This window comes from Hypanus sabinus, chromosome 11 (genome assembly GCF_030144855.1).
Source record: "Hypanus sabinus isolate sHypSab1 chromosome 11, sHypSab1.hap1, whole genome shotgun sequence".
NCBI classification, from domain to species: Eukaryota; Metazoa; Chordata; class Chondrichthyes; order Myliobatiformes; family Dasyatidae; genus Hypanus; species Hypanus sabinus.
This window is the reverse complement of record NC_082716.1, coordinates 95,680,613-95,705,739: the sequence shown is the minus strand read 5'-3', so window position 1 is coordinate 95,705,739 and position 25,127 is coordinate 95,680,613. Positions and strand designations below refer to the sequence as shown.

Genomic DNA, 25,127 nt, shown 5'->3' with positions numbered 1-25,127 from the left:
GTGTGGTGGTCTTTAGGACCCAGTGGAACCCCGGACTTTATTTAACATGTCTCAGTGCGGTGGACATTAGGATCCGGCGGTGCAGCTCTGAATCCACAGTATTTCTGTTCACGAAAATAATCACAATCATGATTGAAAATAAGGTGGAAGTAATAAAGCGATCGGAAAGAGGTGAAACGCCATTGGTCATTGGAAAAGCGTTGGTCTGTAGTCAGCCAACAATTGGAACAATTTTAATGAAGCATGTGAAAGGCCCTGCCCTGATGAAAGCTACAATTATTACTAAGCAATGCAGTGGTTTAATTATTGAAACACGTATGCTTCTTACGTGTTTCATATGCATAGAAAGGTAAAATATGTACTATATACTAAGAAAAACGTTTGACTAACTGACGCTAAATAATACCAGATGTACCTGTTCCGACTTCAAATCTGACTTAAAGACGGACTCTGGAACGGAACTCATTCGTAACCCGGGGACTGCCTTTTAGATTACTTATAATACTTAATACAATGTAAATGCTATGTAAATAGTTGTTATAGTTGTTTAGGGAATAATGACAAGAAAAAGTAGTCTGTATATGCTCAAACAACGAGTGCTGGAGACAGAACTTCCAGGTTTTCCCGATCCATGGTTGGTTGAATCTGCCCACGTGGAATCCGCTGATAAGGAGGGCCGACTGTATACACATTTCCGAACAGTAGCAAAAATGTGGTCTACAAATTGCAACGGGAGACAGAAAATGCATGTCAAAAGGTCAATGTTACAATAGTAATGCTGTTCAAAGAAGGCTCCTGCACTCATGATCTCTCTCACGTGTGCAGGGGGAGGAAGGGGGAGGGGGGGGAGGAGGAGAGGGAGACTCTCTCCCTCTCTTCTCAAGTTGGGAGAACTCGAATAAGTGAGTCTACAGATTGTAACATCGTAACAGTGAGCTGCTGGTTTCACCTCCTGTTTGCGCAGGAGTGATATTTTTTGGATGTGGAGGGTGGTTGACAGAAATCAACGCCAACATAAAAGCCAAAGAGAGGGTATATAATAAATTGTGAAAAGTTAGAGGATTGGGAAGCTTTTAAAAACCAACAGAAGTCAACTAAAAAGTCAAAGAAAGGAAAATATGGAATATGAAGGTAAGCTAAATAATATAAAAACAGATATTAAAAGATATTTTACACTTATAAAGTGTAAAATAGATGCAAGAGTAAATCTCAAGACTGCTGGAAAATGATGCTGGACAGGCATTAATGGGGGGAGGGGCAGAACAACTAAACAGTGAACAAACTGAATAACTGTTTTTCATTAATTCTTCACCATGGAAGACACTAACAATATGCCGCTAAGTGCCAGGGGACAGAAGTGAGTGAAGTTGTCATTACTAGGGAGAAGGTGCTTGGGAAAATGAAATGGGTGAAGGTAGATAAGTTATTTGGACCAGATGGTCGACACCTCAGGATTGTCAAAGACGTGGCTGAAGAGATTGTGGAGGTATTATTAATGATCTTTCAAGATTCAATGGATATTGACAGGGTTCCAAAGGACTGGAAAAAATTGCAAATGTCACTCTACTCTTCAAGAAGGGAGAAAGCAGAAGAAAGAAAATGAGAAGCCATTTAGGAAGACGTTGGAAATGACTGTTAAGGATGTAGTTTTGGGGGACTTGGAGGCACATGATTAACAAGTTAAGACCCTATGGTATTATAGGAACGATTCTCGCATACACAGAGTATTGTCTGACTGGCAAGAGGCAATAAAAGGTGCTGGTGACTAGTGGAGTTCCATAGGGGTCTGTGAAGGGACCGCTTCTTTTTGTTATACATCAATGATTTGGGCGATGGAATTGATGACTTAGTGGCCAATTTTGCATACAATATGAAGACAGGTGGAGAGGCAGGTAGTGCTGAGGAAACAGACAGGCTACAGAAGGGCTTAGATAGATTAGGAGAATGTGCAAAGAAGTGGCAAATGGAATAGAGTGTCAAGAAATGGAATAGAGGTCATGTACTTTGGTGGAAGAATAATATTTTCCAAATAGAGCAAAACTTCAATAGATCTGAGGCGCAAAGGGACTTGGGAATCCTCATGCAGGTTAATTTATAGGCTGAGTCAGTGGTAAGAAAGGCAAATGCAATGTTAGTATTCTTTCCAGAGGACTAGAATATAAAAGTAAAGATGTAATGCTGAGGCTCGAGTATTGTGGGTAATTTTTGGGCTCCTTATCTAAGAAAGGATGTGCTGACATTGGAGAGAGTTCAAAGGAAGTTCACAAAAATTATTCCAGGATTGAAAGGCTTATCATAAGAGGAGTGTTTGATGGCTCAAGGGCTGTATTCCCTGAAATTCAGAAGAGTAAGAGGGGATCTCATTGAAACCTATCAAATGTTGAAAGGCCTCAATAGAGTGGATATGGAGATGATGTTTCTCATGGTGGCAGAGTCTGAGCAGAGGATGACAGTCTTAGAATAGCGGGATATCCATTTAGAACTGTGATGAGGAATTTCTTTAGCCAGATAGTGGTGAATCAGTGGAATTCTTTGTCACAGGTGGCTGCAAAGATCAAGTCATTGATAGATTCTTGATTAAACAGGGTATGATGGGATACGGAGAGAACGCAGGAGATTGGGGCTGGGAACGACAAGGATCAGCCATGATAAAATGGTGGAACAGACTCAATGGCCAAATTCTGCTCCTATATCTTATGGTCTTAACCATAACTGCCAACAAAATTTTAGTATCAAGCCACAACATCAGGTGATGAAAAACATGGTCAAACTAACAGGCTTTGAAGAAAACCCATGTTAGGAAAAGATATAAAATTATGTGAGGTGTATAGAAAAGGAGCTTATACGGGTAGGGAGTGATTGAGGCTATTAACTAAGTCTTGTTTGTCAATACCCATAATGCCCATTGGTTTGATGGAATTTGACGTGTGGGATAATAATAACTTTTGCTTTTTAATTCTGGGCCTTTCCCTTCCATTTGTTTACAACCCAGTCATTTCTACAAACTTCCCACAACTCTGGCTACTAGATCATATTCCTATTATTCTACCATTGGTCATCTTGTCTTGTTGCCAAAAACACAATCTCTGGAGTTTGAGCCATTAATCTTCATCAACTCTCCATTTCTTTTTAAGATCCATCATTAAAACACCATCTTGATCATAGTTTTGAACACTGCTAGTATCTCCTCTTTTGGTTTGCCACCTACTGTCATGATTCTACTTCTGTGAAAGGTTTCAGGCTTAATACAAATCCAACACCCAAGGACAAAATAACGCTTAAGTAATTACATGTCTGGACACATGCAAAATGATCAAATACCTGCGCTGCTTTCTGCTTGGCCTCTTCCAGCTGCTTCTGAGTTGCCAACTTTTCTTGGTCCGCCTTTAGCTTCAGCAAGGCCAAGTCATGCTCATGTCTCTGTTGCTGAGCCTAAACACATATAGTCAATTAACCAGTACCATCTCTTCACATTATATCACTGGGGCTTTTTCCCCAAACAAGACTGAACTGAATTGACATTATTTCTTACATCCTTCACATACATGAGTAAAAATATTTACGTTACATCTCCATGTAAATGTGCAATCATAGTAAATTATAATAAATAGAACAGTCAATGTAATATAGAGTACACTCAAATTAGCATGAGTTCATCAGTCTGATGGCCTGATGGAAGAAGCTGTCCCAGAGCCTGCTGGTCCTGGCTTTTATGCTGCGGTACCGCTTTACTGGAAGGTAGCAGCTGGAATAGATTGTGGTTGGGATGACTTGGGTCCCCAGTGATCCTACGGACCCTTTTTATACATCTGTCCTGTAAATGTCCTGAATCATGGGAAGTTCACAACTACAGATGTGCAGGGCTGTCTGCACCACTCTCTGCAGTTCCCATACCAGGCAGTGATGCAGCCAGTCAGGGTGCTCTCAATTGTGCCCCTGTAGGAAGTTCTTAGGATTTGAATTCAATTCAATATGATGCAATTACAAAGGTGGCAAGACAGCGGTTATATTTCTTTAGGAGTTTGAGGAGAATTGGTATATCACCAAAGACACTCACAAATTTCAACAGATATACCATGGAGAGCATTCTGACTGGGTGCATCAACTGGTCTGGTGGGGCCACTTCACGACCTCAGTTTTTCTTGCTCTCTTTTTGCACTACGTATTTAATTTTTATATACTATATATAAATCTATTGTTTTTATTATGTACTTGATGCACCATCAATAACTCTCAGAGATGTGAGTTACAGTAGGGTTTTATTGGCTGGAAGAAAGCACAAGCAGCAAGCGACCACCACACAACATCCTGGAGACTGAGGAAGGAGCAGTGCCTCCAATCGCCTTTATACCGGGGTCTGTGGAAGGAGCCACAGGAGCAGTCAGCGGGCAGGGCGTGTCCAGACAGGAATATGTAGTTCACCACAGTACTGCAAAGAACTGTTGCCACAAAACAACAATTTTCATGACATATGCCCAAGACACTAAACACGATTCTGACAAAAAGCTTTGCAAAGTTGACATTTTTAGAACCTTGGGGAAATTCAAGTACACTATCAACCAAGTTTTAATAGAATTCAAGATCAGAATGTTAATTGGGTCCAGAACCAAAAAAAAGGGCTCAAAATAAGCAAAAATTATCACTGAATAGTTTCCCCTGAATTTATCTAAAGAACCTGCAGAGAAAATTCACAGGCAATGTAATTTAAAATACTTCAGAAACAGAAGACATCAGTACCTTCAGGATCTGAGCCAAAGATACACTCTCCTGTTGAGCAAGTGCAATTCCTCGAATCTTCTCCATCTCTGAAAGCTGACGAACAGAGTCCTCTATTGCATCCAAGTAAGCAAGTTCAGCACTCATGCGATGCTGGAGTGCAAGTGGGGAACTTAACATGGAGGCTGCAAAAATGACAGGAAAGCAGAGAATTTTATAATTTTAATAATCAGTCAAATATTTGGAAAAATACTGGCTTCACAAATGTCCTCAACCTTTACCAAAACAGGATTCATTTGGAAGCTGGTTATTAACTAACAAAATAGATGATAAGTGAAATCTAAGTGTGTGTTGAACTCAGGAAAGCAGAAGATTAAAATACAATGTGTATCTAGTTCTATCATGGAATCAATAAATAGTCCTTCATACAGGTGATTATTCTCAATACTATTGATAACTGACTAAAATTATGCTTCATATTATTTATTTATGGAGATACAGCACAAAATAGGCTCTTCTGAACAATTAACCTACTAACCAGGAGATCTTGGACCAAGAGGGGAAATCAAAGTTTACAGAAAGAAGGCCAGGAAATGGGGTTGAGGAGGAGAGAAAAAAAAGGGTCACCCATGATTGAATGGCAGAGCAGACTCCATGGGCCAAATGGCCTAATTCTGCTCCTACATCTTATAGAAAACCGGAGCACCTGGAGGAATCCCACATGGTCACAGGGAGAATGTACAAACTTCTTATGGGCAGTGGCAGGAACTGAACTTGGGTCGCTGGTACTGTAAAGCATTTTGCTAACCACTATGCTACTCTGCTGCCCCAATGTGAGGTGGTGCTGAAGGTCAACATCCGATTCCTCATTATAAAGCAAAGGACCAACACATCATTATTAATTGTGCTATTGTTATGAATGTACCACAGCTCTGAGGGGCCGAAGGGGCGGGAGCAGCCCCCTCCTTCTGAAGAATCGCAAGATCACTACTAATTCGGGTCTCGGACCCAGGAAAATGAGAGACAATGTAACGGTTTTGGCCAGGGCTCTTAGAGACACCTGTGCTAAGGGCATGACCCTGCTACGTGACAGCTACCACGGATATGGACACCCTCGGGCAATGTGGGGGTGGGGATTGCATCACCCTACTTTGATGGACATCTACAACTCTGCAAGTCAAGATAAAAGGGGACTGCAAAAGGCGGTACCCCAGAGAGACGCACCAGAAGGACTCGATCGCTCGTGATAGCTGGAAGCCAGTCAAAAGCCACGTGCGCTCCGTAACTTCTCTGCCTGGGGAGCGGGTGGTTGATAATACCGAAAAGGACTTCGAACTAATAACAGGGAAACAACGCTCCCCTGATTCAATGGTGTTGCTTTGTCAAAGACCCGGGCAAGTTTTTCCCGTTTCTCCTCACTCTCTCTGAAAAACGTGAAACCCAGCGATTCCCCAAAAAGACTGAAGCCTGCAGACTTCTGAGTGACTTTTATATTTCCAATGGACAATATATTATCCCCTAGACAACAGTCGAGATTATTTTCTTAATGATGATTATTGCTATACCCGCACTTTAGATTGAGTTTTGCCGATGTATATGTTCTGAATGTTTGTATTAACCTTACTTTTGTGCCCCCCCTTATGAATAAAACGTTCGAAAATAGTGCCATCAGACTCCAATGGACCTCTCTATCTTTGCTGGTGAGTTATCCAGTTACGGGATACGTAACACTATCCACAAGGTAATAAATTCTTTCATTTGATAAGTGCACAAACTATAAATGAATGAAAGAAAAATCACTGGGAGGGAAAGCAGGCAACATCTAGAGTTAATATCACTTCATACATATTTTTGGAGATGCAGCACGGTAACAGGCCCTTGCAGCACAAACAAGCCTGTGCTACCCAATGATACCTATGAATACCAATTAACCTACTAACCCACATCTTTGGAATGTGGGAGGAACCGTAGTATCTGGAGGAAACTCACTCAGTCACAAAGGGCAATGTACAAACTTCTTACAGATAACACCAGCGATTGAACCCCAGTCGTTATCACTGCAATGGCATTACTCTAATCACCAAGCTATTATAACACCCTAACCTAATGAATTCAATATAGAGCAGGGATTCCCAATCTGGGGTGGACAAACCCCTCGGTTAATGCTAAGGCTCCATGGCATTAAAAAGGTTGGGCATTCCTGATCTACAGAATAGCTACCTGCTCTCTGCTAGCATAACTGGAAAGTAGGCCACTAATGCAGCAAAAGCTCTCCTTGTACATACCTGCAGCTGAGGATGAAGGAAGTTTAGCTCCTGTCCCACTGATGTCAGGAAGTAATGGCCTGAAGGCAGGAGAAGGTGAAGGCAGATAGGCTGTGCTGGCATTTTGTCTTGTCCCATCTCCTGCTCCAGTTGCTGTGTCATTCTGTAAAGGTTTCTGGGATGCAGCACTGATAGCAGATTGAAAGGACAAACAGCTTGCAGCTTTCTTGGGCTTCATGGTTTCCATCTGGACACTTAAAACACATATTTACTGAATTATATATTCTGACAAAGGTACTGATAATGAGGCAACACTCGAACCAATTAAATCTGCCGATTTCATGCCTTTACATTACACTTTGAAGCTCTGCTTTTAAATACCACTTCAGGAATCAAGGGTAAAAACTTATCACTGAATGAGTCAGTTGCTCCTCTGCCCCTAAATACAATTTAGTACATACAATGCAATACGATACACTACATTTGAAACATGACACCCATCACTGCCCAAAATATTATAACCATCAGGATTATGAACCAGCCAGTGAGCTGGCAGGCAGATAATCAACACAGGGAACTACAATTTCAAAGATAACATTTGGCCATCTGGATGGAGAACTACAACAATGCAATCATTCACATAACACAAACCAGAGGCAAGTTATCAAGGATAATAGGAAAAATTGAATGAGTCGGCATGGTCTTCAGCCCGGGATATTTTCAGAGCCCAACAGCATGGCAGTGGGATAAGGATAACAATTCTTCCATCAATGGAAAAAGGAATAAAATATCAGAAATAGGCGTAACATCAGTTCTTTAAAAATGATGGATATGTACTCTCCTTACCTAAATATAGAGTCAGAGCAATACAGCACAGATACAGACACTCAGCCAAACGTGTTCATGCCAACCATATTGCCCACTTATCTCTTCCCAATTTTCTACATTCTAGCCCATACTTCTCGGAGCCCTGACACTGCACGACCTATCCAAGAACTTCTGAATAATACTATCGCACCTACGCAACTATTTCACCTGGCTGTTCACTTACCACCCTCTGTGGGGAAAAAGATGCCTCTGAAATCATAGAAACATAAAAACATAGAAAACCTACAGCACAACACAGGCCCTTCGGCCCATAAAGCTGTGCCGAACATGTCCTTAACTGAGAAATTACCTAGGGTTACCCATAGCCCTCTTTTTTTCTGAGCTCCATATACCTGTCCATGATTCTCTTAAAAGACCCTATCGTATCCGCCTCCACCACCGTCGCTTGCAGCCCATTCCACGCACTCACCACTCAGTGTAAAAAATATATTACCCCTGATATCTCCTCTGGTACCTACTTCCAAGCACCTAAAACTGTGCCCTCTTGTGCTAGCCTTTTTAGCCCTGGGAAAAAGCCTCTGATTATCAACATGATCAATGCCTCTCATCATCTTATACACCTCTATCAGGTCACTTCTCAATCTCTGTTGCTCGAAGGAGAAAAAGGCCGAGTTCCGTCAATCTATTCTCATAAGGCATGCTCCCCAATCTAGGCAACATCCTTGTAAACCTCCTCTCATCCTTTCTATGGTTTCCACATCCTTCCTGTAGTGAGGCGACCAGGACTGAGCATAGTACCTCAAGTGGGGTCTGATCAGGTCCTATGTATCTGCAACATTGCCTCTCGGCTCCTAAACTCAGTTCCACGATTCATGAAAGCAAATGCACCGTATGCTTTCTTACAGAGCCAATCTGCGCAGCAGCCCTGAGTCAGACCCCAAGATCCCTCTGATCCTCCACACTGCCAAGAGTCTTACTACTAATACTATATTCTGCCATCATATTTGACCTACCAAAATGAACCACCTCACACTTATCTGGGTTGAACTCCATCTGCCACTTCTCAGCCCAGTATTGCATTCTATCAATGTCCTGCTGTAACCTCTGACTATCCACAACACCTCCAAGTTTTGTATCATCAGCAAATTTACTAACCCACCCCTCCACTTCTTCATCCAGGTCATTTATAAAAATCATGAAGAATAGGGGTCCCAGAATGGATCCCTGAGGCACTCCACTGGTCACTAATCTCCATGCAGAATATGACCTGTTTACAACCACTCTTTGCCTTCTGTGGGCAAGCCAGTTCTGGATCCACAAAGCAATGTTCCTTTGGATCCCATGCCTCCCTACTTTCTCAATAAGCCTTCCGTGGGGTACCTTATCAAATGCCTTGCTGAAATCCATACAGAGTACACTACACCTACTGCTCTACCTTCATCAATGTGTTTAGTCACATTCTCAAAAAATTCAATGTCTCATAAGGCATGATGCTGACTATTCCTAATCATATTATGCCTCTCCAAATGTTCATAAATCCTGCCTCTCAGGATCTTCTCCATTAACTTACCAAACTCAGTTCTTTCCAAATGATGGATGTGTACTCTCCTTACCTAAAATTCCTTTTAAAAAGTCCTTTTCAAATCTTTCCCCTTTCATCCTAAATCAATGCGCTGAGTCTTGGATACCCCTACACTAAGAAAAAAGACTGTTACCATCCATGTTATCTATGGCTCTCATGATTTTATAAAGGCTATAAAGGTTACTTCTCATTAACTTATGTACCAAGGAAGACAACCTGATCAGCCTCTCCATAACTCAGGCCCTCTAGTCTTGGTAAAATCCTTAAATCTGTTCTGCACTCACTCCAGTTTAGCCACATCTTTCCTACAACAGGGTGACACAAACTGCAGAAAGTATTCATAACATGGCCTCACCAACAACTTACGTAACTGCAACATAACATCTCAACATCTATACGCGGTGACCTGATTGATGAAAGCCACCATGCTGAATGCCTTTTTCACCATCGTTTATCACTTTCAATGAACCAGACACATGTACTCTGAGGTCCCTCTGTTCCATTACACTCCCTGGTGCCCTGTAATTCATAGTAGGTCCCACATTGGTTTGATTTTCCAAAATGCATCAACTCATCTTTTAAATCTATTTATCCATTCCCTATTGCCTAACTAATCAAGATCCCCTCGTAATGTACAGTTGCAAGAAACAGTTTATGAACCATTTGCAATTACCTGATTTTCTGCATTAATTCTGCATAACAAAAATGTGATCGGATCTTCATCTAAGTCACAATAATAGACAAACACAATCCACTTAAACTATTAAGACACAAACAATTGTACTTCTCGTCTTTATTGAACACATTGTTTAATCATTCAGTCTGTGTTGGAAGTATGAGAACTCTTGTATTTAACAACTGGTAGAACCTCCTTTAGCAGCAATAACCTCCATCAAATATTTTCTGAGCTGCTAATGAGACTTGCACAATTACAAAGGGGAATCTTACACCATTCCTACATACAAAACTGTTTCAGTTCATCAATATTTCTGGGGTACCGTGCCCTCTTCAGGTCACGTCCCAGCATCTTAATTGGGTTAAGGTCTGGTCTCTGACTTGGCCATTCCAAATGGATGCATCATCCATTTCTGGCTCCCCTCTTACCTCTTATCTGCCTGTCACCTTCCCTCAGTGCCTTTCCTTCCTTCCCCTCTTCCCCATGGTCCACCATCCCTTCCTTTCAGATTGCTTCTTTGCCCCCTACCTTTTCCAACTATCATTTCCCAATTTCTCACTTCATGCCCTACTTCCTCCACCCACCTGGCTTCACAATTACCTTCTAGCTGTACTCATTCCCCCACCTGCCACCATCTTATTCTGGCTTCTTCCCTCTTCTTTTCCAGTTCCGATGAAGGGAATTGGTACAAAACTTTGACTATTTATTCACTTCCATAGATGCTGCTTGCTGAGTTCCTCCAGCAGTTTGTATGCATTACTCAAGGGGAGAAGATTTGGTCTGCCAAATTTTAATGCCGGAAACAGATAAACAAGGATAGCAAATTGATTAAAAGACAAGAAGGGTGGAGCAAAGTTATGATGGCGCTAAACTGCAACTCCTTTGCTTACATCTCCAGAAACAGCTCTATTACTATCTTTGATGTTTTTTTCCTTTTCAAGGTTCTTTTGAAGACTCTGACTTCAGTTCTTTGCAGGAATAGTACCCACTCTCAGGGCCTCATGACCGGCCACTTTTTGATATCCCAAGGACGCGGCCTGGAGACGTGCTGATTCTAGGCCCCTGAATGAAGCATCATGGAAAAACATGGAACATATGGAGCATTGGGATGTGTGCCCGAAGAGCTGTACCTCTCTGGGGCTGACACTCTGGGCGCAGAACTCAGAAAAGGTGATGCAACAGACTTGTTACATCATAAATCAGCGAGTTGTTTGTTATGTCTCCCCTCTTGCTGTGAAACAGGGACACCTCTTTTACCCTTATTAGGGAAGAAAAAGAGCCTGTGGTATGTCGAATTACAGAGTGAACGAATAACCTTTGGGGTATTGCAAATCTTTATTGATGCTTGTTGCAAGCTTGAGTACTTGGTGGAGGGTGCAGATGCTTTTTTGCTGGTGGGGGTGGGGGGGGGTGTTGCCTTGCTGCAGTTTGTACATGGGAGGGTAGCTTTGGGGTTCTAACATTTAACTGTCATTCATTCTTTGGGGCACTCCTCTGTTTTCATTAATGTTTGCGAAGAAAAAGAATTTCAGGATGTATATTGTATACATTTCTCTGATATTGAAAGTACCTATTGAAATAAAGGGGAAACAAATGAGTCATTTTACGCTTGGCATATTGTCATTAAGATACAAAAACAAACTTTCGGGTCCTCAGTTATTCACAATTTACACTCAGTTGTCACTTTTTAAGTACAACTGGACACCTGCTCATAAATGAAAATACTTAACTAGCCAATCATGTGGCAGCAACTCAATGCATAAAAACATGCAGACATGGTCAAGAGGTTCAGTTGTTGTTCAAACTGAATATCAGAATGGGGAAGAAATGTGATCTGTTCCTTTTGAAGAAGGGCTGGTTATTGACTACAGGAGGAAACCAGAGGTCCATGAGCTGGTCCTCATCAGGGGATTAGAGGTGGAGAAGGCCAGCAAATTCAAATTCCTCAGGGTTAACATTTCACAGGATCTATCCTAGGTCCAGCACACAAATGTTATTACAAAGAAAGCACAGCGATCCTTCTTTCTTAGAAATTTGCAAAGATTTGTCATGTCATCTAAAACTCTGACAAACTTCTAAAGGTGTGCGGTGAAGAGTACATTGACCGGTTGCATCATGGCCTGGTATGGAAACACCAAGAGCCTTGAATGGAAACACTGACAAGAAGTAATGGATATAGCCCTGTCCATCATGAGCAAAGCCCTCCCTATCATTGAGCACACCTGCACTGAGCGCTGTCACAGAAAAAATTTATACATCAACAAGGGCACTATTACAACATCGTGGCTGAAGGGTCTGTGCTGTGCTGTAATGTTTTATGTTTGTCTTAAGTAGAAACAAACACCGAAAATATTCAGGCAATGCAGCACATGTAAAGAGTTAGTTTCAGGTTCATTACTTTTCTTCAGAATTAGCACCATGTGATAATAGGTGAAAAGAAATTAATCCATGAGATAAATGTTAGACTGAACAGGGGTTTTCATCTACTGGTGCATAAGGTACAAAAAGTAAATGAGCAGACATAGTGAAATCTCAAAGGGATTTGGAGGATATTAAGTCTACAATGCCTTGGTAGGACCTTATTTGGAATACTACATGCACTTTTTGATTTTATACTCACAGAATAAATCCATTTTGGAATAAGTGCAGAATAAATTTAATAGGTTGACTCCAGGAGTAAATAGTTTGTCAGCCAAGGAGAAATTAAACAAAAGAGTATTGTAAGTGGTGATCTCAATGATACACAAAATTCTGAAATGGACTGAGAGTGCAGATGACTCGAATATCTTCAACTTGGAAAATAAATACAGTTATATATTGAGATGCAGCACAGAATAGCTGGGGTTGCTGAAACTGTAAAGCATTATGCTAACAACTATGCTACCGTGCCACCCCAAAACGGCACAAAGAACTAGGGGCCACATGGTTTTACGATGAGTTTGTGATTTCAAGATAAGAAATCTCCACTCAGACTCCGCAGATCTCATGAATTATCTGCTTCATTGGGCTCCTGATGGAACTTTGTGGTGTTCAATTGTTTTCAGAAACTCAAGAGAATAAGGAACATTAACCATAAAGAGAATCATTTAATGCTGCCACAGATTAATAGGGAGTACTCCTTTTATTTCTTCTGTTTTTAAACCATGAGATTGTGGTGACCCACTTTCTGCGCAGGCGAACCGGCTCACAAATAGCCAGTGCGCGGGGGGAGACTTTGGTAATGCACCTCTGACGTCATTTCCGCCCGGAGAGGGCAGGCTCGAGGGATTTAAATGCCAGCGCCGCGAAGTTTGAATAAACTAGTCTTGAAACAACTTACTGACTGCGTGTCATTAATTCAGCACTGTGTGTAGCACATCACTACACTGGTGACCCCGACGTTCCAAACAGGAATTGGACCAAAAATGATCGACTCTTCATCTGTTCATGCAGTTTCACTAAAACTGCCAACTTTCTGGACCACGCGTGTGGTTTAGCCAAGCAGAAGCCCAGTTCCAGATTCAGCAGATATCCTCTGATTCCACACATTACTACCACATGGTGAGCGCCCTTGACCAGGAGACGGCCGCCCAGGTTGCAGATTTCATAGTCGACCCCGGAAGAAGGCAAATATGAAGCATTCAAGGCACTGCTCATTGAGACCTTTTGGCCTCTCACGGCATAAGCGGGGTGCCCACCTGCTTCACCTGGACGGTTTGGGAGGCAGACTGCCGTCAGCATTGATGAACGAGATGCTGGCCCTGGCTGACGGAAACAAGCCCTGCCTCATGTTCGAGCAAGCATTCCCAGCGCAACTGCCCGAGGACATACATCTGCTGGCTGACGCAGATTTCAGCGACCCCCGGAAGGTGGCGGCCCGGGCAGATGTGCTGTGGAAAGCCTAGAGGAAGAGTGTGGTGTCCGAGGGTCAGATTACCAGGTCACGCGCCCAACAGCGGACCAGACCAGGCCCGGCAGGGGGGTGCACACAACACAAGAGGTGGGAGTGAGGAGGCCGGTGAACAGTGGTGTTTCTATCACCAGCAGTGGGGCACAGCAGCCCGCCGTTGTCACCCGCCCTGCAAGGGCCAGGGCCAGCTGCCGCTAATGACTATGGTGGCTGGCCACCAGGACAGCCTCTTGTACGTCTGGGACAAACAGTCGGGACACCACTTTTTGATCGACACCGGAGCGAAGATCAGCATCTTGCCCCCAACGGGGTACGACACCCGCAACAGGAAGCCAGGACCCACCCTGAGGGCCGCAAACGGCAGCATGATATGGACCGCACAGTGCAGCTGCAGTTCGGCGCCAGCCGGTTCACGTGGGACTTCATACTGGCTGCGGTGGCCCAACCACTTCTGGGGGGGAGTTCTTGCGAGCTCACAGCCTGCTGGTTGACTTGCAAGGGAAAAGACTGTTACATGCCGAGACTTTCCAGACATTCTCCCTGGGTGAAGCCAAGTTGCCGGCCCCACACCTGGACTCCAAAACACTGTTGGACAATGAATTCACCAGAATCCTGGCAGACTTTCCATCGATTCTGGCACTGCAGTTCACGGCAGCCATGCCCAGACACGGGGTACAGCACCACATTCCAACCCAGGGACCACCCCTCCGTGCCCACGCACGAAGGCTCCCCCTGGAAAAGCTCCGCCTGGCGAAGGAGGAGTTCAAGAGGACAGAGGAATTGGGGATCGTACGGAGGCCCAAAAGCCCATGGTGCCCAAAGCAGCCGGGGTTTGGAGACCATGCGGCGACTACTGCAGACTGAATGAGGCTACCACTCCAGACAGCTACCCCGTGCCGCACATACAGGACTTTGCAGCAAACCTGCACGAGGCAAGAATCTTTTCCAAAGTAGACCTCGTCCAGGGATACCATCAAATCCCGGTGCACCCTGAAGACATCCCCAAAACAGCACTCATCACCCCGTTAGGCCTGTTCGAGTTCCTCCGAATGCCGTTCGGCCTGAAGAATGCTGCACAGACGTTCCAGTGGCTAATGGACGAGGTGGCACGCAACCTGGACTTTGTGTTCATCTATTTGGACGACATCCTTATAGCCAGCAGTTGTCATCAAGAGCCTCTGTCCCACCTTCGCCAGCTCTACTCCCGCCTGAGTGATTTCGGCCTCACAATCAACCCAGCCAAATGCCAGTTCGGTCTCGATACCATCGACTTCCTGGACCACAGGATTACCAAAGACAGGGCAACACCTCTGCCCGCCAAGGTAGACGTGATCCGCCACTTTGCCTGGCCCAACATGGCCAAAGGCCTGCAGGAGTTCGTTGGTATGGTGAACTTCTACCACCGTTTCCTTCCCTCAGCAGCCCATATCATGCACCCTTTGTACAGCCTGATGTCGGGTAAAGGCAAGGACATTATTTGGGACGAGGAGGCCGTGGCTGCTTTCGTTAAAGCCAAGGAAGCCTTGGCAGATGCCGCAATGCTGGTGCACCCCAGAACGGACGTTCCGACCGCCCTCACGGTGGACACATCTGACACAGCAGTCGGTGGGGTGATGGAGCAACTCATCGAGGGGCGCTGGCAATCCCTGGCGTTCTTCAGCAAGCACCTACGACCACCCGAACTCAAGAACAGGTCTTTCGACTGGGAGCTGTTGGCACTGTATCTGGCAATCCAGCACTTCAGGTACTTCTTAGAAGGCAGGCCGTTCGCCGCGTTCACGGACCACAAACCGTTGACCTTCACATTCACAAAGGTGTCCAATCCCTGGTTGGCTCGCCGGCAGCAACATCTGTCTTACATCTCCAAGTACACGATGGACATCCAGCATGTCTCGGGAAAGGACAACGTCATGGCGGATGCACTTTCCAGACCAGCTGTCCAAGCCCTGTCCCTGGGGGTGGACTGGCGGAGGCACAGCAGGCAGATGACAAGATGCCCAGCTGCAGGATTTTCTCGTAGGCCCAGGTGATAGGACCCTCCTGTGCGACGTGGCTACCGCCCAACCTGCCCCATCGTCCCGGCAGCCTGGAGGCGGCGGCTTTTTGACTCCATACACGGTTTGATCAGGACAACCGTCCGGCTGGTCTCCAGCAAGTTTGCGTGGCACGGACTTCGCAAGCAGGTCAGTGAATGGGCCAGAACGTGTGCACAGTGCCAAACAGCCAAGGTGTAGCGGCACACTAAAGCCCGGAAACAGCAGTTCAAACCCACCCACCGGAGGTTCCACCACATTCATGTGGATATCGTGGGCCCCCTACCAGTGTCCCGAGAAGCCCGGTACCTCCTAACTCCTAACCGGTTCACGAGGTGGCCAGAGGTGGTCCCGCTCACCGACACATCTGCCGATTCCTGCGCCCAAGCACTGATCACAACCTGGGTAGCATGCTTCAGGGTACTGGCCCACATTACCTCCAACAGAGGCGCCCAGTTCACCTCCAGCCTGTGGTTGGCTGTGGCCAGCCTGTTGGAAACGCAGCTGCACCACATAACTGCCTACCATCCACAGTCGAACGGACTGGTGGATGCTTCCACCGTCACTTGAAGTTGGCTCTCATGGCCCGCCTGAGAGGACCTAACTGGGTTGACGAGCTTCCCTGGGTCCTGCTTGGAATTTGTACAGCGCCCAAAGAGGATCTGCGTGCCTCGTCGGCCGAGTTGGTGTACGGTGCGCCCCTGGCCGTCCCGGGAGTTCATACCAGCCCCAAGGGGGCAAGAGGAAGAACTCGCAGCAGTCCTGGACAGGCTACGCGAAAGGCTCGGCAACCTGGCCCCCGTACTGACTTCACAGTACGGACGGACCCCGACCCATGTACCCAAAAACCTGCAGAACTGCAAGTTTGTGTTTGTACGAAGAGGCGGACACCGGGCACCGCTACAGCGGTCGTACGAGGGGCCGTTCAAGGTAATCAATAACAACGGATCCACCTACATTCTGGACACTGGGGGCAGAAAGGAGGTTTTCACAGTGGACCGACTCAAACCAACCCATGTGGACTTGGCGCAACCAGTCAAGGTTCAGGCACTGCGGCACAGAGGCAGACCTCCCAAACAGAGGCTGATCCAGACTATGGACATTGGGGGGTGTATCGCCAGTTCTGGGGGGGGGGGGGGGGGGGGGGGTTATGTGGCGACCCACTTTCTGCGCAGGCAAACCAGCTCACAAATAGCCAGCGCACGGGGGGAGACTTTGGTAATGCACCTCTGATGTCACTTCCGCCCGGAGAGAGCGGGCGCTAGGGATTTAAATGTCAGCGCCGCAAAGTTTGAATAAACTAGTCTCAAAACGACTTACCGACTGCGTGTCGTTATTTCAGCGCTGTGTGTAGCACATCGCTACAAGATCAGCACATCATTCCTTGCAGATTGACATGCAACCCCAAAACAGATAAGCTACCAACATGTGGTAAGGAGACTACACCCATCCCCGTACCCCATCATAATATACATTCCAACATAGGCAGGTTAGATTCCCAATTATCAAATGAGAATAAATGCAACAATATGATGCAAGAATTAAACTCAATGCCCTTTCTCCCCTTCCCAAATGGAAATCCAAACTGAAAGGGAAGGTGTGGAGATTTATTGTGAGGATAGGACATACAAAGACTCCTTACAGGAGAACACCAACATTCTCAATGCACCACCAAGAAAGAAACTTGCTTCAGTAAAAATCTTAATGTCTCATTAGAAATTTGGGGGTTCAATTTTAATCTATAATAACATTTCAGCATAATAATGGAGTACTGTATTGTCAAAAGTGCTATCTTTCAGATGAGATATAAAACTTAAGTAACATCTAATTGTAAAAATTATGGATTACCTGTTGTCTTGACAAATCTCTTTCCTTTGATCAAGGTAATCAAGCCAGATTATTTGGGCATTCTCATATTGGAAACATAGAAAACCTACAGCACAATACAGGCCCTTTGGCAAACAATGCTGTGTTGAACATGTCCTTACCTTAGAAATTACCTAGGGTTACCCATAGCCCTCTACTTTTCTGAGCTCCATGTACCTATTCAGGAATCTCTTAAAAGACCCTATCGTATCTGCCTCCACCACCATCGCCAGCAGCTCATTCCATGCACTCACCACACTCTGCACAAAAAGATTACCCCTTACATCTCCTCTGTACCTGTTTCCAAGCACCTTAAAACTGTGCTCTCTCGTGCTAGCCACTTCAGCGCTGGGAAAAAGCCTCTGATTATCCACATGATCAATGCCTCTTATCATCTTATACACCTCTATCAGGTCGCCTCTCATCCTCCATTGCTCCAAGAAAAAAAGGCTAAGTTCACTTAACCTATTCTCAAAAGACATGCTCCCCAATCCAAGAAACATCCTTGTAAATCTCCTCTGCACCCTTTCTATGGTTTCCACATCCTTCCTGTAGTGAGGCGACCAGAACTGAGTACAGTACCCCAAGTGGGGTCTGACCAGGATCCTATATAGCTGCAAAATTACCTCTTGGCTCTTAATTTAATCCCATGATTGATGAAGGCCAATGCACCAAATGCTTTCTTAACCACAAAGTCAATCTGCACAGTAGCTTTGCGTGTGCTATGGACTCTCACCACAAGATCCCTCTGATCCTCCACATTACCAAGAGTCTTACCATTAATACTATATTCTGCCATCATATTTGACCTACCAAAATGAACCACCTCACACTTATCTGGGTTGAACTCAATTTGCCACTTCTCAGCCCAGTTTTGCATCCTATCAATGTCCCACTGTAACCTCTGACAGCTCTCCACACTATCCATAACACCTCCAACCTTTGTGTTATCAGCAAATTACCTCATCCGGGTCATTTATAAAAATCAGAAAGAGTATGGGTCCCAGAACAGACCCTGAGGCACACCACTGGTCAACGACCTCCATGCAGAATATGATACTTCTACAACCACCCTTTCCCTTCTGTGGGCAAGCAAGTTCTGGATCCACAAAGCAATGTCCCCTTGGATCCCATGCCTCCTTACTTTCTCAATAAGCCTTGTGTGGGATACCTTGTCAGATGCCTTACTGAAATCTATATACTCTACATCTACTGTTCTACCTTCAACAATATGTTTAGTCACATCCTCAAGAAATTCAATCAGGGTCATAAGGCACGACTTGTCTTTCACAAAGCCATGCTGACTATTCCTAATCATATTAAGCTTCTCCAAATGTTCATATTGCTATTTGTTAAAGCAGGTTGTGCACAAAATGGCTAAACAGCATCCAACAAATGCACTTATTTTAATGAATGAAGCACTGCAGGTCATTCAGAAAGTTAGATTTTACTAGTTGTGAGATTATAGCAGAACAGTCAGTAACACTTGTATTACATCTACACACCTAGAGTCATTAATTCATGAAATCACTCTGTTATTCATACCCAAACACTTAATTACTCCACCCTAATAGAACCATAGAACATTACAGCACAGAAACAGGCCTTTTGGCCCTTCTTGGCTGCGCCAAACCATTTTTCTGCCTAGTCCCACTGACCTGCACCTGGCCCATATCCCTCCATACACCTTATTCATGTACCTGTCCAAGTTTTTCTTAAATGTTAAAAGTAAGCCCACATTTACCACTTCATCTGGCAGCTCATTCCATACTCCCACCTCTCTCTGGGTGAAGAAATCCCCCCTTTAAACTTTTCCCCCTTCACCCTTAAACCATGTCCTCTGGTTTTTTTTCTCCCCTAGCCTCAATGGAAAAAGCCTGCTTGCATTCACTCTATCTATACCCATCATAATTTTATATACCTCCATCAAGTCTCCCCTCATTCTTCTACACTCCAGGGAATAAAGTCCTAATCTATTCAACCTTTCTCGGTAACTCAGATTCTCAAGTCCCGGCAACATCCTTGTAAACCCTCTCTGCACTCTTTCAACCTTATTAATATCCTTCTTGTAATTCGGTGACCAAAAACTGCTCACAATATTCCAAATTCAGCCTCACCAATGCTTTATGCAACCTCAGCATAACATTCCAACTCATACTCCATACTTTGATTTATAAAGGCCAATGTACCAAAAGATCTCTTTACTACCCTATCTATCTGTGACGCCACTTTTAGGGAATTTTGTATCTGTATTCCTAGATCCCTCTGCTCTACTGCACTCCTCAGTGCCCTACCATTTACCTTGTATGTTCTACCTTGATTTTTCCTTCCAAAGGGCAATACCTCTCACTTGTCTGTATTAAACTCCATCTGCCATTTTTCAGCCCATTTTTTCAGCTGGTCCAGATTTCTCTGCAAGCTTTGAAAACCTTCCTCACTGTCCACTACACCTCCAATCTTTGTATCATCAGCAAATTTGCTGATCCAATTTACCACATTATCATCCAGATCATTGATATAGATGACAAATAACAATTGACCCAGCACTGTCACAGGCTTCCACTCAGAGAAGCAATCCTCCACTACCACTCTCTAACTTCTCTCATTGAGTCAATGTCTAATCCAATTTACTACCTCACCATGTATACCTAGCGACTGAATCTTCTTAACTAACCTCCCATGTTGGACCTTGTCAAAGGCCTTACTGAAGTCCACGTACACAACATCCACTTTCCTTGTATCCTCCTCGAAAAACTCTAATAGATTTGTTAAACAGATCTACCACACACGAAGCCATGCTGACTCTCCCTAGTAAGTCCCTGTCTATCTAAATACTTGTAATCCTATCTCTTAGTACTCCTTCCAATAATTTACCTACTACCGACGTCAAACTTACTGGCCTATAATTTCCAGGATTACTTTTAGAGGCTTTCTTACACAACAGAACTCCAATCCTCTGGCACCTCACCCGTAGATACCAACATTTTAAACATATCTGCCAGGTTTTCCTGCAATTTCAAAACTAGTCTCCTTCAAGGTCCTAGGGAGTACCCTGACAGGTCTTGGGGATTTATCTACTCCGATTTTCCTCAAGATAGCAAGCACCTCCTCTTCAATCTGTATAGTTTCTATGACCTCACTACTTGCTTGCCTTATTTCCATTGGCTCCATGCCAGTTTCCTTAGTAAATACAGGTACAAAAAAACCATTTAAGATCATCCCCATTTCTTTTGGTTCCATATATCCATAATTACATACATCCATTCCATACATAATAAATAGAAGTTTGCTGCAGTCAACTAATCCTGTACAATTTTGTCCATACCTGGCAGGAGATACAATGAGGGTTTCTTCTGTAGTGCCATTAGAATCTTGCACTTGCTCAGGAGCACCAATTACACTTTGTCCCAGGTCAAGTACCTTTCCTTCAGCAGAGGCTTGATCTAAGCTACTTGCAGATAGCCATGTACTGTCATCCACAGGAGAACGTCGCACATTTCCCTTAACATCTGCACCTGTCAAAATTGAAAGATGAATTTGTTAGCACGACAGTGAACATCTTCTAAATCTTCTTAAACCAACCAAAGTTTGTTCAATGTCATTCCCTCTTCTTCTCCCTGGAAGAGTATGCAGTAATAAGAATCAGAATCTAATTTATTATCACTAACATACATCTTGAAACTTGTTGTTTTTGTGGCAGCAGTACAGTGCAAGGCATGAGTAATGAAATAATGCACATAGACCATTCAGAAATCTGATGGCAGAGGGGAAGAAACTGTTCTTAAAATGTTAAGTGTGGGTCTTTGGGCTTCTGGATCTCCTCCTTGATGGTAGCAACACGAAGAGGACATGTCTCAGATGGTGAGGCTCTTTAAATGATGCTGCTTTCTTGTGGCGCTAGCTCTCAAAGATGTTCTTGATGGTGAGGAGGATCATGTCCATGATGGAACTGGTTAAGTCTACAACACACAGAAGCCTCTTGCAGTCCTCAGCATTGGAGGCTCCATACCAGCCTGTAGTGCTAAGGGATGGAACAATAAAATCAATATCACTTACTATCTATTTTTATTTTCTTTCTTGAAGAACTGGATGATCGGGAGGAGGGTGTAGAATGGTGCACTGAAGATCGAGGGGACAGTTCTCCAGGCCTCCTTTCTTGAGATTTTTTGCTGGGAAGCTCCTCACAGATACTGGAAGAACTGCTGGCACAACTACTAAAGAAACCCAAAACAAAGACTAATCAGAGCTCTATTTTCAAACAGACCTTCTGGAAAAATAAATTATAGGAACTAAGGCCTCACCAGCAAAAGCTACAGAATATAACAGGTACAGGTACGCACATTCTAAATCACTGATAGGGCAATATAAACACTAAAATGTTTCAAAAATAAATTTTGCATTTTAAAAAAAAAGGAGGGAAAAGACTTGAGTGCCACTGTAGCATAGCTGTTAGCACGACACTATTATAGCTAAAGGTGTTCTGGAGTTTGGTGCTCAATTCTGGTGCCCTTTTGCAAGGAATCTCTGAACATCCACCCTGTGTATTGCGTGAGTTCCCCCGGGTGCTCCAGTTTCCTCCCACAGCCCAAACACGTACTGGGTAGGTTGACTGATCATTGTCTAGTGATTAGGTTAGGGTTCATCCGGTTTGGCAGGGATTGCTGGGGTAGTGTTACTTGAAAGGCCAGAAGGGCCTACTCCGCACTGTACCACTAAATAAATAATGAAAAAGCTGCCTGAAAAAGACTGAGCATAAGGCACTGTAGTGCTAGTAGCCACAATGTCAGAGATCACACTGGACAATTTTAACATGCCAACACTTGTATTCCAATCTGTCAGAATGATTAGACTTTAAATAAACAAAGCAGTAATCAGTTAGAATCAAATAAAGGTAATCAATGTTTATACCTCCTGCCCCAAACTGACATAAATGGAATGCAGGATCAGCAAACATGCTAAACATCAGATGTATGAAGGTTTCCTGATGGATAGTCAAATTAAAATCACCACTGTATTGGTCTTCTACTCTTTCAGTGTTTAGAGATAACTGACTGCAGCTCGCAGTATGGTTATAGAACTGGAAAGCTCAAAGGAAACCAAAATATTTCACTTGTCTGTTTCAATTCTATGGAAGGTAACAGGACAGGGGAAATAAAGTGCTGTTGGCATGCAAATCTTTTTGCTAAGTCAACATGATTTTTAAAACAATCACTAAGATTCAATGGACCATGAACAGTAGAAGATTAACAGGCTGTTGTCAGACTCACAATATTTCAAAAGAGAAAATCCACAGAATGCAGGAAAATACAAATAGCAAAATTCACCTAGGAGAAAGGAGCAATAGTGCATTTTAGGAGGTGTGCCAACACCAATGAATAAACAGGAAACCACAAAGGTTACCAGGACACCTACAGATTGTTGAAGCAGCAGCTGCATAAATTGGTTAAAAACGTAAAAGTAATATTTTTCTTTATCAATTGAAATATGGAATACGAGAGCAGTGAAATTACACCAGAATACTGTGCAACCCTTACTAGTCTACAGCTGCATTACTACACATAGTTCAGTAACCATAATGCAGGAAAGATGTTGGTCACAAGTGTAATTTAGTAGCGTGGGCTCTTTGGGCCACAAGAGCCTCTTATTGTGCTGTGTCTAAATAAAATAAAGTTACTGTTTGTACTGGAAAGTGTACACCAAAAGATTCTGAAAATACTGCTAGGACTAGAAATTTTTAGTTAAGACTGGATCAACTTTGATTGCTTTTTTTGGAACAGGAGGCTCAGGGAAGATATAATTGCAGTACTAAAATTATGAGAGGCCTATAATAAACAGAAATGAAATATTTCATTTAACAAAGGCATTATAAATAGAGAATTAAACAAATTGGAGAAAAAAATCATTCAAAATATGGAATTCTCTGGAACTCACTGCATGAGGGGATGATAGAGACACAACCCCTCATTATATTTTAATATGCACTTGAGATGTGTACTTGCAGGGTTACAGTGAAAAGTAAAAGGAGGCCAGGAGCCTTCTTCCATCTAGCCAAACACAATGGCTGAACACCCACTTATGATTCTAAAATATCAAAATTATTTAATTTCACTTCCAATATACAATTGTATATTATTCCCAATCTGATGTAGCACAGAAAATACAATAAAGAATGCAATAATAAAAATGAACACAATACACAAGAAAATCTACAGATACTGGAGATCCAAAGCAACACATTCAAAATGCTGGAAGAACTCAGTAGGTTAGGCAGCATCTAATGAAAAGAGAACTTCTTCCCTTTCTTTCCAGTCCTGAAGGTCCACAGATATTGGGATTAAATACACATCATGGTTATAAATGGATTCATTTTTCTTTCAGAACTATGTGATGACAGAGGAGGAACTGGTAGACTATTATGACCAAAAATAGCTTTTTTTTTTCATCTTTAGAGCAAATTTGTTCTTTCAGTACTAGATTTCAGACTGTTTGAGAGTCAAAGGACGGGGGTGGAGTTTCAAGATGGCGACGTAAGCATCTGCCTTTTAGGCGCTCTTTATTTTTTTAACTATAATCACCCTTTAATTAGACCTTTTCGAACTTAATCATATGAGTTGCTACCTTTGATTGACCCTTTTTTCCTAAAATAATAGTTGATCTAATCTTGTCAAACCTAAAATGGCTACAAGTAAGAAATCGGCTAAGGATCCTGTATCCATCGACGCAATTTCTGGTCTTTTGGACATTAAACTGGATGTTAAATTTGCGGGTATGGAAAGTAAATTGGACAATAAACTGGATGCTAAATTTGCGGCTCTGGAAGGCAGACTAGAAGGTAAATTGGACAGTAAACTGTTAAGTTTGGAAAGGAGGATTACTTCGAAAATATCCGATCTTGAAGGAGTTGTTAAATCGCTTGAAACTAAGTTTCAGTCGCAGGCGTTAGAGGTTCAACAGCATGGAAATAAGATCACGACTCTTGAACAATCAATTTGTGAAAAAGCACGTACAATTGAAGTGTTAGAGAAGAAGATAGAGTCGACTGCTAAAACTTTAGATCAGTACAAGTTTAAAATTACTGATCTTGAAAATCGTTCTCGCAGACAGAATTTGCGCATCATCGGAATTCCCGAAAAAGTTGAGTCCGGTGATTTAACTGAATTTTTCTCTAAATTACTGTGGGAAATTTTCGGTGGTGAAGGTTTGAAAAATGAACCTGTTATTGACTGCGCTCATAGAGTTGCGAGGTTTTCGTCTGTGTCTGATAAACCACGAG

At 43.4% G+C, this 25,127-nt stretch overlaps 1 protein-coding gene across 5 annotated transcripts in view; it reads right to left on the bottom strand.

Moving 5' to 3' along the window:
• Window positions 1-25,127, bottom strand: part of cep350 (centrosomal protein 350) — a 274,904-nt gene that overhangs the window by 105,976 nt on the left and 143,801 nt on the right. For all 5 annotated transcript variants that reach the window (XM_059984922.1, XM_059984923.1, XM_059984924.1 and 2 more), the window contains exons 14-18: window positions 21,911-22,068; window positions 21,180-21,369; window positions 7,002-7,234; window positions 4,738-4,901; window positions 3,322-3,432 (exon numbers count right to left, since the gene is read on the bottom strand). In XM_059984922.1, the coding sequence (XP_059840905.1) occupies window positions 3,322-3,432; window positions 4,738-4,901; window positions 7,002-7,234; window positions 21,180-21,369; window positions 21,911-22,068 (856 nt within the window). The remainder of the gene's footprint in view (window positions 1-3,321; window positions 3,433-4,737; window positions 4,902-7,001; window positions 7,235-21,179; window positions 21,370-21,910; window positions 22,069-25,127) is intronic.